At 33.7% G+C, this 12,978-nt stretch overlaps 1 protein-coding gene across 20 annotated transcripts in view; it reads left to right on the top strand.

Annotated features, from left to right (window-relative positions):
* ERC2 (ELKS/RAB6-interacting/CAST family member 2) overlaps positions 1–12,978 on the top strand; it is a 999,838-nt gene that overhangs the window by 529,528 nt on the left and 457,332 nt on the right. For 11 of the 20 annotated variants that reach the window (XR_011647540.1, XR_011647537.1, XR_011647539.1 and 8 more), the window contains one exon: positions 11,259–11,452. Coding sequence is in view for 10 of the 20 variants with exons in the window: in XM_071212097.1 (XP_071068198.1) it covers positions 11,259–11,452 (194 nt within the window). In the remaining 10 variants the exon portion in view is untranslated. Of the gene's footprint in view, positions 1–1,206; positions 1,243–11,258; positions 11,453–12,978 lie in introns of all 20 variants that reach the window. The other 9 variants (XR_011647533.1, XR_011647532.1, XR_011647534.1 and 6 more) reach the window with 1 other exon arrangement.

Raw genomic sequence — 12,978 nt, 5'->3', positions numbered from 1 at the left:
TTATAATATAAACTGCTGTTACGAGTGTGACGTATAAATAAGTGCATTCATCATGTTAAATAGACGCTTGGGGGTTGAGAAGAACCTGATTAGTGACAGGTCATTTTGTCTTTCAAAAGAGTATTTGGTATTCAAGATTGAGAAGTAAATCTACCCTATATGATTAGAAATTAGTTGAGAAGTAACAGTGACTCGATGGTATGATTTATGCTATTTGATAATTTTTCAATTAGTATGGTGTTTGAGGAGATTTTTTTTTAAACCATGATAGAATTATCATTTATTTCATCAAAGTTGGAGAAACAATAAATCCAGGCTTTTAAAAGGATTGCATGTCTCAGCTTAAAGCAGAACAAAAGTTCCTACAATATTTCACATTCTCACCTTGATGCTGAGCCCCAAATTAACGATGCAGGTAATTAAGAGATATTAATTGGGAGTGGTATTTAATATTTAGTACAGTAAAATGCAAAAACATTTAAATTTTTACACAGAATAAATGGGAGGGCATTACAAATACAAAGGCACTTGGAAATTATGTTTTTGTTAATTATTATCTAACACTAGAAGCTATTGCACTATTAGGTGGAAAATAGATAATCCTGTATTTGATTCCCTTTAATCTTCCTACTACCTTAAAATTTTCCTCTCCAATTTACTGTTAATCCTATAATGTTTTGCTTACTAATATTTTGCTTTTGCTAATCTTCTGTTTGCTCCTCAATATTTTCCTAAAGGTAGACTGAATAGAAAATTTAGGCTTGTGTTATTATGAAAGAAGAGCTATAAATTCAATGATAAGATTTAATTAATCTTTTATTATTACTGTCTTTGAAGTTAAGGTAATAAATTACAGGCTTGGCCAAAAGTACTTCTTCTGATTCATTGCTAGAGGCCAGCACTTCATGTATCATCAAAAGTGGACAGCTTTCTTTATTTCATGGGTTATTTAACTTGAGAAAGGGAAAGTAACACAAACGTTAAATTTCTTATTTCAGCAATTTTTTTTAGGAGCCAAAGTCAACAATTAAATTTCCCTAGAGCCTCTCACTTTCACTGTGGAATGTTTAGAAATTGAAATTTCTTCTTTTTTAATGACCAGTTCGTCTGTGCAAATGCACTGGATTTGTTGAGCTAATGCTGTTTTTTTGGATCTTTCCTTCTTTCCTTGTCTGTGCTTCATGCCTCCCCAACTTTGCAATGTAGCAAGCTGAGCAGTTGTTCAATCAGATGTACAACCCAGTAAGTCATTTCTGAAAGTTCCCGCTGTAACATATCAAAGCATGAGGATCCATTGATAACATGTCAGAGTGTGTCATACTGGAGAGGTTTAGAAAATATTTTTGAGTTTCTTCCTATTTCCGTTCTGTCAAAAGAAATGACCTGTGTAGAGTCCACTGCCATTTCTTTTGAATGTGAAATTTAAAAACTTAAGAACTCAAGTAAATACCACCAACTTGGATATTAACTCCTTTTTGGATTTAACTGTAAGGAGATAGGAAAGCAGAGGCAGCTGATATTCTAGGTTCATGGGATGCTTTTGTAGATACTTCAAACACAGACTTAACTATGCCAAAAGGGACAGCCTTTGTAAAAATAACAAACAACTCTACTTACATTGTGTTCAAGAGATAGAAGTTAAAATAGGTTTAGAATTAAAAATAGTGCTATGTTCTTGGAGATTGGTAAATACCTAACATTATTGTGGGTTTTGTTAAGACTTAAAAACTGTCATTTGGCTGAGGACAAACCATAATATAGACTCCTAGTAATAGTAACAAGTCTGATTATAGCTTAACAGAGTAAATAAAACAGTAACTAGTAAAAATATTTGCAAAATGGCCCAGATGCCACCACTAACTTTTTTTATCCTAATGACAGATATGCATTTATATGAAGTAGTTTATTTGTTTCTTAAACTTATTAAAGAAAAAAGGCTTTTTTGTTTTGTCAAGTCAAGTGGCTTATTGGGAGAAGTAGTATATATTATAGGTGGCCATATTTGTCATTTGGCAGATGTGATCTGTACTATTATGCATTCTAATTACCTCCTATTTCTAAGTTCTTATCTTGGAAAAAAAGCAATAGCGTGGGAAAAGTCAATCAACTTCTTTTATTTATCAAGCCACTGGTCCAGGATACAGAGTGATATGCAAATGCTTGGATGTACATAAACTTAATCAGATTCAACCCTTTCCCAACCCCTCCGTTCTTTAAAACAACTTATATTTTTGCAAACAGAATTCCTCTAGCCCTGTTGGAACATATTCCCCAAATACAGTTTTTAGCAGCAGATGTAATCAAATCTAAATTTCCTTCTCCTTAACATTAGAATGGAAGTGTTAATAAGCAGGCTCTAGACAGAGGGGAGGTGAAGAAAGACAAATAAGATTGGAATATCTTCAAGCTTGAAAATTGACCTTGGGAAAAATGAGTGTTTTCTTTAGATATTTTTAAAAAGGTGTAAATTACTCCCACTGAAATTGTTATATACATACTGCTTTGGGATGGGAAGAAAAGCTAGGATGTCTCATTTGGGTGTGTGCAAAACAGATGGGGAGAGATTTTTCCTGTAGCCACAAAAATTTGCCAGGGCAGTGATAGGAGGTCACCAATCCTGTCAGGAGAAGTAGGGCCAAAGAAATAGCTGTTAGCTTTTGGACCATTTCCAGAATTTTGCTGCCATGGAACTCATCAGGCTTTTCCTTCACTCACCCCTCCCCCAGTGACGGGTCACCAGTATGCAAAGGCAGACTTTTCAGTTCATCAGGTGACTAATTCAAAAGTCAAGTTAATTAAGCTAAACCATTGTTTTGGCATCCTGGGAACATAGCCAGGCTCTCATTTGAACTCCCCCAGTCTGCAGAATTCTCAGGGTCCAATTCTTTTTGGATGGATAGGGATACAGCATAATAGATTTTCTATTCTTAATAGTCTTTTAAAAAATGACTGTGTTTTTACTGGTTATAAAAATAATATATGGTCACAGTAGAAAATTTACAGAAGTACGGAAGGAAACAGGAGAAAAGGAAAATAATGGCACTTCTCATCGCACAGAGATAAATAATCAGCAGGAATTTGAGTTTGTTTCCTACTCAGACATTTTAAAAATTGTTGTTTTTCTCCTCTTTCCTCTCTACCTTTACCTGTTCTTTCCTTTCTTATTTCTCCCCTCCTTCCCTCCCTCCTTCATTTCTTCCTCTCCTCTTTCTTCATTTTTTTCTTCCCTTTCTCTTTCTCTCTCTCCTTCCTTCTCTTCCTTTGCTCTTTATTCTCATATCTATTTCTTTTCACCAAATTGTGCCAAAGTGTTTGTTCAGTTTTATGTCTCATCATTTGAATTTTCTCATATAATTATTCTTCCAAAATACTATTTTAATGGTTGTATAATATTCCATTGTAGTTATTCATTCCCCTAATGTCAGCCATTCACATCCCCCTTTTTTGCCAGTATAAACAATGCTCTGATGAGCATCTTTTTACATGAATTTTCCCACTTTTTTTTTAACATAAAATAATTCCCAGGCCAACAATTTTGAAAGGTTCCCATAGTTCCTGTGATGTTGCATGTTAGAAAGGTTCTGCCAAGGTACACTCCTTCCAGCACTGATTTCCAGGCAGCCTTTCAGCCCTACCTCAGCCAACTTTAAGAACCATCATTTTTCATAACTTGGACAAATGCCTCAGTGGAAATTTTTTCTCCTTTTAATTTTTATTTCTTTAATTACTAGTGTGGTTGAACCTTCTAATATATTTATTAGCCATTGTATTTTTCTTATGTCATTTAAGCATTTGTTTTCTAGTTTACTTCTTTGTTCATGGATTTCTAAGCTATTTTATTCTTTATATGATACCTTTTGTCAGATATGTAGCAAAATTTTATTTAGCTTTAATTTTTTATATACAGAAAGATTTTTAAGTTCTCAGACTTGTATGTCTCTCTACTTCCTCATTGCTTTTATGCTTAGAAGCTATTCTTTAGTTTTAAAAATAGACCTCTATTTCTAAAATATTTAGATTATTTTGCTTTTTATCAGTTTAGCCCTTTTAACCAACTTCAGTTTGTTTTGATGCATGTTCTGAGATGAGGTTCTAACTTTATATTTTTGTCAGTGATCAATTTATTATCCCTATACCATTTAGTGAATACTTTTCTCTTTACCCACTGATTTTGAAAGTACTTTAGTATAAGCTAAGTTCTCATATGGATGAATGTCTTAGTTTCTGGACTTCTATTTATGTCTCTTTTTTTTGTTCAGTCACAATTTCATTTACTGTAGTTTACCTTATTTTTAAACATTTAGTGAAACAAATTCTGTTGCAGTTCTTTCTGCTTTGAGTTTTATCTTGTTTTATTTTAATATTCTTAGTCTTTAATTTCTATCATTTCAAATGAACTTTCAGATTGTCAATTAAAAATGCACACTTGTGGGTGAAATTGATTAGAATTATATTCAACCTATAAAATAGCTTTAGAATATTGATATCTTTCAATATTATTTCTTTCCATTCATGAACTTGATGTGAGTTTTTACTAATAGTGGTCTTTACTGTCATTATGTGTTGGCATTTTCCTATTATAGTTCCTGACATTTCTTTTTAAGGGTAGTCCTGAGCACTTATATATATGTAATACATATATATATATGTATTATATATGTATATGTAATATATATATATATGCTATTTAGATTGCCCTTGTGAATGATACAGCTATTCTTTTACATTCTAACTAATTATTGATACCTAGAAATTCTCATTTATGTTTGTATGTTTATTTTTAATCTGGCCACCCTACAAACTCTTAGTTAATTATAACTTAGTTGTTTTTTTGTTAAGTAAGATAATTTTATAGTCAGTTCTATGTCAGCCCAAATTAAATCATAGTAAAGAAGTATTAAGCCTTGAAGTTCTTCTGGGAGTATTTTTTCCCCTTAGAGTCAAAATAAACTAGTCCCTTTTTCACTGTTTTTCTCCTTTTACTTCATTCAGTAAGTGTATTTTACAAATTGATACTTTAATGCATTTCTTAGGAATAAAAAATTTTGCCCTTGTGTACGTACTATTTATTTCTTATAATGATAATCATTCTGTAGCGTAACTTCCAGTTCTGCTCCTGGAGGTGTTTTGTTGTGTCCTTATAAGCACTGTGCAGGTTATCTTCAGTTGGGTTCCTTTTCCTCTGATTCTAATACTAGACAAATAATGTCGTTTTTTAATCTGTCTCTAATACCTTCTTTACTGTAGCCCGAGTTGTAGTTGATATTGTGCCTACAGATGGCACTCAGAGATGTCCTATACATTTGTATTTTCTCTTTAGACTTTCTGAAGCCCTACATTTAGCAATTGTTATGATCCCCTTGTTGCTGCAGGCAAATGAGTGATTCGGGGCCCCAGGGGCCACTTCGCCCTCATCAGGGTACACCCCAGGCCCTCTGATATTCCCCCACACTTGTAACTTCTTTCCCTGCCTGGCCACTATCCCTTGCTGTCCCATCTTTTCTGCAAACATGTATTTTCAGGACTCACATATTATAATTTATCAAGAAACAAAAGCAAAACAACAACAAAACCGAGTATGTTTCCATTCCAGAGAGAGAGAGAAACATCTTGTTCAGTGAGCTTTTCCCATTCTATATGCCATGAAAGGACCGTGCAGTCCCAGGTGCGCTGTGGCCAGAGGCAACGGTCGTTGTCTGGGCATAGCATATCTTTTTCTGATTTTTAAAAGCCTATTTTGAAAATTAAAATTTGATTCACTCTTAGACCAGTCCTCCCTGACAAAGGAAAGTGGAAAATTACAGCTGTTTAAGGGATGATTCATGTCCTGCGCATGCACAAACACACACACACAACACACGCACGCCAACCCCCCCTCCCCATTAATCCAGGCTTTCAATACCTAAAGCAATAATTTAAATAAACTTTTGACTCCAAGTCATGTTTTGTTTTGGAATATACAGATAATTGCTCCGTTCTCTACCTTGCTAACTTTAGGAAATTCTGTGGTTAAATGAAATTACATTTTTTTTTTTTGAAGGGTACTAAAAGGTGGTGTGACATGCAGTTGATTCTTTTTATTTTGCGTGCATGTGTGACATAGGGAAATTCATTTTTAATATTTGGTTATATTTATTTATATACGTCCTATTCCATCTATGAAAAGAAATTTACTTTTTGACACAGCTATTATGATATGCAAATTGTAGATATTCTAGGTGGCATTATCTTAGATTGTGAAAGAATAGTTCCCCAGAACTAGGCAGTGTAAGATTTAAAGGTACTTCATTTTTAGTATTATTTAACTTCAGCTATCATATTTGATATTCAGTCACTGGATTTAACATGAAATTTAAATTTTGTTATATGTTATAGTTCTATAATCACTCTTAAGACATTTTATTTTAAAAACTAGTATTTATTTCATAACTCAGATGTATGTGAAGATCGGAACTTCTTTTAGAAGACTGAAATAAAGTATAATTTAAGAAATAGTTTGTGGGCCCTCTTCTGCTGCTAAGATATGAAAGAGATGTTAAAGTACTGCCTTCAGACACTAAGCCCCCCAAACTGCTACAATGGAGAATAATAATTTTATAATGCACAAATTTAGCAAATTACTGCTAACACCCACAAGCAGCAAGCAGGGAAGAAAAATCATCAGATTAATTAATTAGCCTTCTGCTCAGATTTTATGGCCATAACTAATCATTTGTTTATTTTGAGGGGAATTTTATTAAAATTGTTAGAACACATTTCAAAGGAAGAATGTTATGTAATATTATAATTGAATTTTCCCTGTCTTGCTTCACAGTATGTTTCTGGGCCAAAGATAATGCTTTCCTTTCTAGGCACCTGGAAAGATGAACTAGCATTTTCTTGAAAATAATCAATGACCAGTACAACCTTTGCAAGAGGAGTGTAAATAATCTTGTGATTTCAATAATTTATCAATCCCTGCTTTTTGCTTCCTAACTTTGATTTAAATATGGTATTAATTTGAAATTGTACTTTATTTCCTGGAGCAGTTCTAATATTTTTTTCCATTAAAATTACCACTAGGTACTGACATGTACTACTCATCCCAGGTCTTGACCAGATTTTTCTTTCGTGCTTAATCCAGGCTTTCCAAACTGGTTCAGATCAAAATGCTGAGGCTTGCCCACATCAGTGAGGCTCAAAACTTTGATTATTCTCATTTGCAGGGAAATTTCCCTACATATTTTCCCTACATATGGAAATGCCAGAAACATAATTACATAAATGTCTAATATGCAATAGGCATTTCTGAAATGTCCTTTTCCCAATGTTCTTTGTTTCTTTGAGATTCTCAAGAGTTGCCCTAAAAGTTTCAAGAAATATTGTGAGGCAAAACCAGATAGCTCAATCTGCTTTTAAACTGACCTGTTTAATCAGCAAAAGTAAATCCCTCCATTAAAATTTTAAAAATCACTTAACGATACTCTTTTGATTTTGGTGACTGGTGAATGTCCTGGAAAGAGACAATGTTCTCAGCTATATTTATGATAAATAAGTTCTAAAACCATAAACAGAAAACTCCCACCAGTATGCATTTTTAAAAGCTAGATTCTAATCAAATAAAGATGGAAGAACAAAGGTGATAAACCTTAGAAGAATGGAATATGCACGTGATTCTTGATCTTTTTTCTTGCAGGGGAGGGGGAACTAATTTCAAAATGACATATTCCTAATGGGGAAAAATTATTATGTGTTTTCAGTTTAAATCTTGGATGGGTCAGGTTGTCTTGGTAGGAATTCCTTGAGATCATGATATATTCATATAGTTCTCTATAGTTTTTACAGTGTTTAAAGTACATTAGGCCCAAATTTGTCATCTATTTTTGATCCTCATCAAAAGCTACTAGTCCAGATTAAAGAACCCCTGTTATAATTTGAAAAGGCAAGAGTATTGCCTAAATACAAATAAAGTGCTTCTATCACTCCATTTTTAGGAGGCACTGGTCCTATAATTTTGAAGGAAATATTGACTTATAAACTCATTTTTCCCCTTTAAATTTCAGTAAAATTTAAATCCCCCTTTTCTGTGGATCACCGTATAAAACTCTCACACTTTACTGATTAAAATTTCAGCCTATCTTTTCAGGAATAGTGATTCAGGCTGAATAGAGCTGGTTTCCTGTCTATTGTTTATAAATTCCATGGTGTATTTTGCTTCCACTGCTCAGGATGGATCAGGGACTTACCTGCTTTCCAAATCATGTGAAATTCTCTCTTAGCTTGAGTCTATTCCAGGACACATGCTCTTACTCTCCCATGTCCATATGACTCTTTCTTACAGCTTTCTATTGACATAAAATTTTTAAAATTTGATTATCCTTCCAAGAATTCTGGCACCAAGATTGAAGGTGGTTTGACAGAAAATCTTTTGCCTGGAAATCAATAGATACTGAAATTGATGTAGATAGACTGAACTCAGAAATTCAAGTAAGAATGATTAGCACCCATAGGTATTATCTAATAGACACTGATCCCTCTATGAACTTGGCTGATCAAGCTTCAGCAACAAGATGTGGTCAACAGTGGTACAGTCTAGATTCAGGCATGGTTTTTGCTTTTTGGTTTTTTTCCTGGACTTTCTATACCGCTAAATATACCTTGAGTCCTTTAGCTATACTCAGTCATTGGATTGAAAAGAGAGCCAACCATCTAATTTCACCCCATGTTTAAAGGGTCCTCGAATTAACCTCTTCTCTTCAAGGGGCTAAATGTGCTCAGGTACATAAAACACCTGTGCTTTCTCTGTTGAAAAACAATGAGGCTTCTTTAAGGAACATTAGTATCTTATCTATGAAAATTCAGTGAAACTATTAACTTACCAGCTATATAACAAGCCCCATCTCTGGGATGCACATTATAAAATGGTAATCATAATAAAAACACAAATGGACAATACCTTACCAATGTTTGTCATTTTGTAGCTTTCTCTGACCTTGGACTAATTCATTTGCATGTTGTCATAAGAGCCAGGATCTAGATCTCACCAATTATAATCCTGTCTTCACTTATTAAAAATAATGATAGTAATCATAAGAATAAAAACAACCAAACTAAACCACAGAGGCTAACATTTATTAGGTACTTACTACTTAGTGTTACCTCTTTGTGGACCTTTAAATCAGAGTCAAGAAAATAATCTTAACTCTAGTCACAAACAGGCAATCAAACCATATTTCTTAGATTTGTTCTGAGTGTTTCTACCTGCCCACTATTTAGTTTATTCAAAGTTCTTAATAAAGATTTCTTAAATGACCAATTATTGGGTAGTTTGAGAAATGTCATTGGAAAGGTTTTTAGCTGCCGTATAATCATGGTAATATAATATTAAAGTCGAAGAGAGGTTAGCATGAACATTTTTTCAGCAGTTTAAAAACAATATTTTAAATGCTTTTCTGTCATAAGAGTAATGAATTGATTCTTATCATTACAAAAGAAGTAAGCTTATGAAGTAGTCACTTTCTTTTTTAAAATAGAATATCTGCTCTACATTTTAAAAGTGGCTTTAGGGAATTTAAAATGCTCATTATTTTGATTTAAAATAAAATCATTAGATGAATAAACTTCCAAAGGCATATTGGCCTAGGATTCTCTTTCAGATTACTTAAATTATACTGAAAAAAAAAAACAAACCCTCAATAATAGATCATAACAAAACCAGAAGTACATAATAAATAGAAAATGTTTTCTAAGAAATGTTGGTAAAAGGCAGTAAGCTAGTATCTGATAGTACTTTAAGCTGATACATTTTTCCATATTCTTTTGTTATAGTTGAGTTTATTTCGTGAATAAGGAAATGTTAGATTATAGAACATCCAAGCAAATTATTCTCTTTCTATCCTCATGCTTAAATAATATGTTACATGCAAAAATAATTATTTTGCTGTAAGAAATTTATTTTTTACTAATTTTTCAATTTTTTTCTACTAAATCATTGCAAAGACTGTCAACCTTCTAACAGTAGTATTAGTATTAATTTTTCTAACCATGCATGACTCATTTGACCCCACAGTAGCTGTAGCTTGCTTGCCTTGTTTTTTCCCTGATATTAAAAAAATTATAAAAAATATAATAACCATCTGCTCTACATAGCAAGACAGCAGAACAACTTAATTACTAATAAATTGTTAACATTTTATTATTTCACATGTGGATTTTGGAGATATATACATATATGACTTCTCAGAACTTTCTATGTTAAATGTGCACTGTTGTTAAACTACTTGTTTTTTCTCTGCCTGCTCTTTGAAGAAATCAATTAGGAATAATGGGAAACAAGGGGTAGGCAAAACATTGCAGTGCAGTGTTATTTCCATCTGTCTGGGAATATTTCAGCCAAAAGTTTATTTTGGGGAAAAAAGTCATAACACTTGGGCACACACAGAACCACAAATACTTTGGCTGCAAATTATTCTGCAGTGTTGTTGCTGTGTTGTTGCCTGTGTCAGTTCTCGTGTGTAAAGCTGCCACCCCCCATGCATGTGTATGCAGATTCTCGTCTGTGTGCTTGTTCATGAATTAGCTCATCCTCCTCCTGGTTCAGGTTAAATTTAATCAAGAGAACAAGAATTCATGGGTATGACTGTTAGTTGAAAAGTTCTTCCTCACTTCCAAGTCTTCTTTCCAAACTGCATTTTCTGCTGAAATTTTTCAGTGGGATCAAGCATTTAAAGATGAGTCTATCAGACTCCTATACATTACCTGGCTCTACATGTGCTGGCTCTACATGTGCCTATGATGGTTCTTGGAAAATAACTTAAAACAGCTTTGTCTTAGTTTTTCTGCGTTGCAAATGGAAGCATTTGGTAAGAATCACCTCCACAACTGTGAGGAGGTGAGTTGTCTCAGTTCCGCTTGCCAAGTAACCAGAAATAAAGATATCACAGTCTCCCCCACCCACCCACCCCCACCACATCCCCACCACATCCCCACACATTTGGATGGGAAAAAAAGCACAATGGTAACAACATTTAAAGGACAGAATATTAACCATAAAAGAAACTCTCCTGTAAAACTGGAATACAATTTAAAACAACATCATTCTAAGGTAAATATGTTGTATGATTTTTCCCTTTTGCTTTTTAACTGACAGTATACTCATAATTCTTGGTGGTATTATCTTTTTTTTTTCCCTCCAAAGTTGATTGCTGGGCCATTGGTGACTGCATTATCTATTGGTTTAAATTGTCTTAACTATGTTCTTTAAAAATGTAATGTTGAAGGCTCATAATATTGAAGATGACTCCAGAATGAATCCCGAGTTTGCAGACCGAATGAAACAGCTTGATAAAGAAGCATCTTACTACCGTGATGAGTGTGGCAAGGCCCAAGCAGAAGTCGACCGGCTGCTGGAGATCCTCAAGGAAGTTGAGAATGAAAAGAATGACAAGGACAAAAAGATTGCGGAACTGGAGAGGTAAATTTTACAGACATGTTGTGAATTGTCAACAGTGAGTGAACACTGATCGCTTGGCTGCCCCATCTCAGATCATGGTGGACTTGGAATATATGTTTGTACTTCAAGTTGGAAACAAGTTACACATGAGGGACACATGGTCTAGTAGGGATGATGATGTGTTTCTGTGGGAGACTCAGAAGGCAAATGATTTATCTTTTGAGGACCTAGATAACTCTTCAATGTGTAGGAAAATAATGGTCAACTTTCTTGATGATCCATGATCTGGCATTTGTGTCAACAAAATATATAAGAAGTTGGGGCTTTGAATACCTGAAACCTCAGTTCTTTCACAGCCAAGACAAGTATTTGTCATATAGGTTTGTGTTGGGCAAAGAATGTGAAAGAATATAGTAGGAAATTATCTGTTCAAAATAGAGAAGGGAACTTATCCTTTGGATGTCTTTTGGCACACAACAATAAATTCATCGTGGTATTCATTTTTTAAGAGGCCTTTATAGCATTTGATAAATAAATATGCTCGAGCAGTCCTACTTGATAGTAAAGTCTGTCTAAACACAAGGAGGGTTATATCAGGGTCCAGGGTATTAAGATTTTCAGATAAATCAAGCCCATATTGTGTTTATGTATAATATGAACTCTAAAAATAAGCTTTCTATCAATGCCTTTTCCTATACTTGATATAAAAAAGAACTTTCTAAATAATCTTACATAACTCCATAACCTCTGAAGATTTCCTATTGGTTCAGCAATAAGGCAGAATTTGTCTTTCCTAGATTCCATGTGGAAGACATCAGCAAATTTTGAATAAATCAGTGAATGTTTGCCAGGACCGAGACACTTGTGAGGCCCTAAAGGATTTCAAGATATACACAGAGTTGTTCTCCATGGTCTCGTGGAAAGATCATGGACTTTAGTGATAGAAAGACCTGGGTTCACATTTGCCTCTGCTTTATGTGAGCTACGTGGCCTTGCATCTCATTATAAGTGAATGTCTAACAATGTATCATGCTTTGTACCTGCCAAGCCCCTATGTAAGGTAGGGGTGGAGATATCGTTATGGGCAGCTGAATGCTAAAACAAATGAATTCGCAATATAAATTGGCTCTATATTAAACTAATAGTTTAATCCCCAATATAGTTTTAGAAACATTTTCAAATTTTATATTTTATTAGCTATAGTATCATATAGTGTATTAAATATATTTAAACCCCAAATCAATTAATATTTCTTTTAAAAGTCTTAGCATTAGTTTGATCATAATCTGATTTTTATTCCATGTGACCAAGTTTAACAATTGAGTTAAGGTAGGGTCTTTTTTCTGATATTGCTGTAAAATCAAAATTGAAAGAGCTTATTTTTAATCTTAAAATATGGGTAAGTTCTACCTGTCTACTGTTTCTTAAAAATTGGGAAATACTCTTCATTTTAGGGGTCTCTATGTAACTATTTCAGAACCAAAATTTTTCTAACAGAGCTGTTGTAAGCTCACATGGCAAGTCTGAACATGTCTCTTTTATTGGTG

Source organism: Dasypus novemcinctus, chromosome 26 (genome assembly GCF_030445035.2).
Source record: "Dasypus novemcinctus isolate mDasNov1 chromosome 26, mDasNov1.1.hap2, whole genome shotgun sequence".
In the NCBI taxonomy this organism is placed as follows: domain Eukaryota; kingdom Metazoa; phylum Chordata; class Mammalia; order Cingulata; family Dasypodidae; genus Dasypus; species Dasypus novemcinctus.
This window is presented reverse-complemented; position numbering and strand designations above follow the sequence as displayed.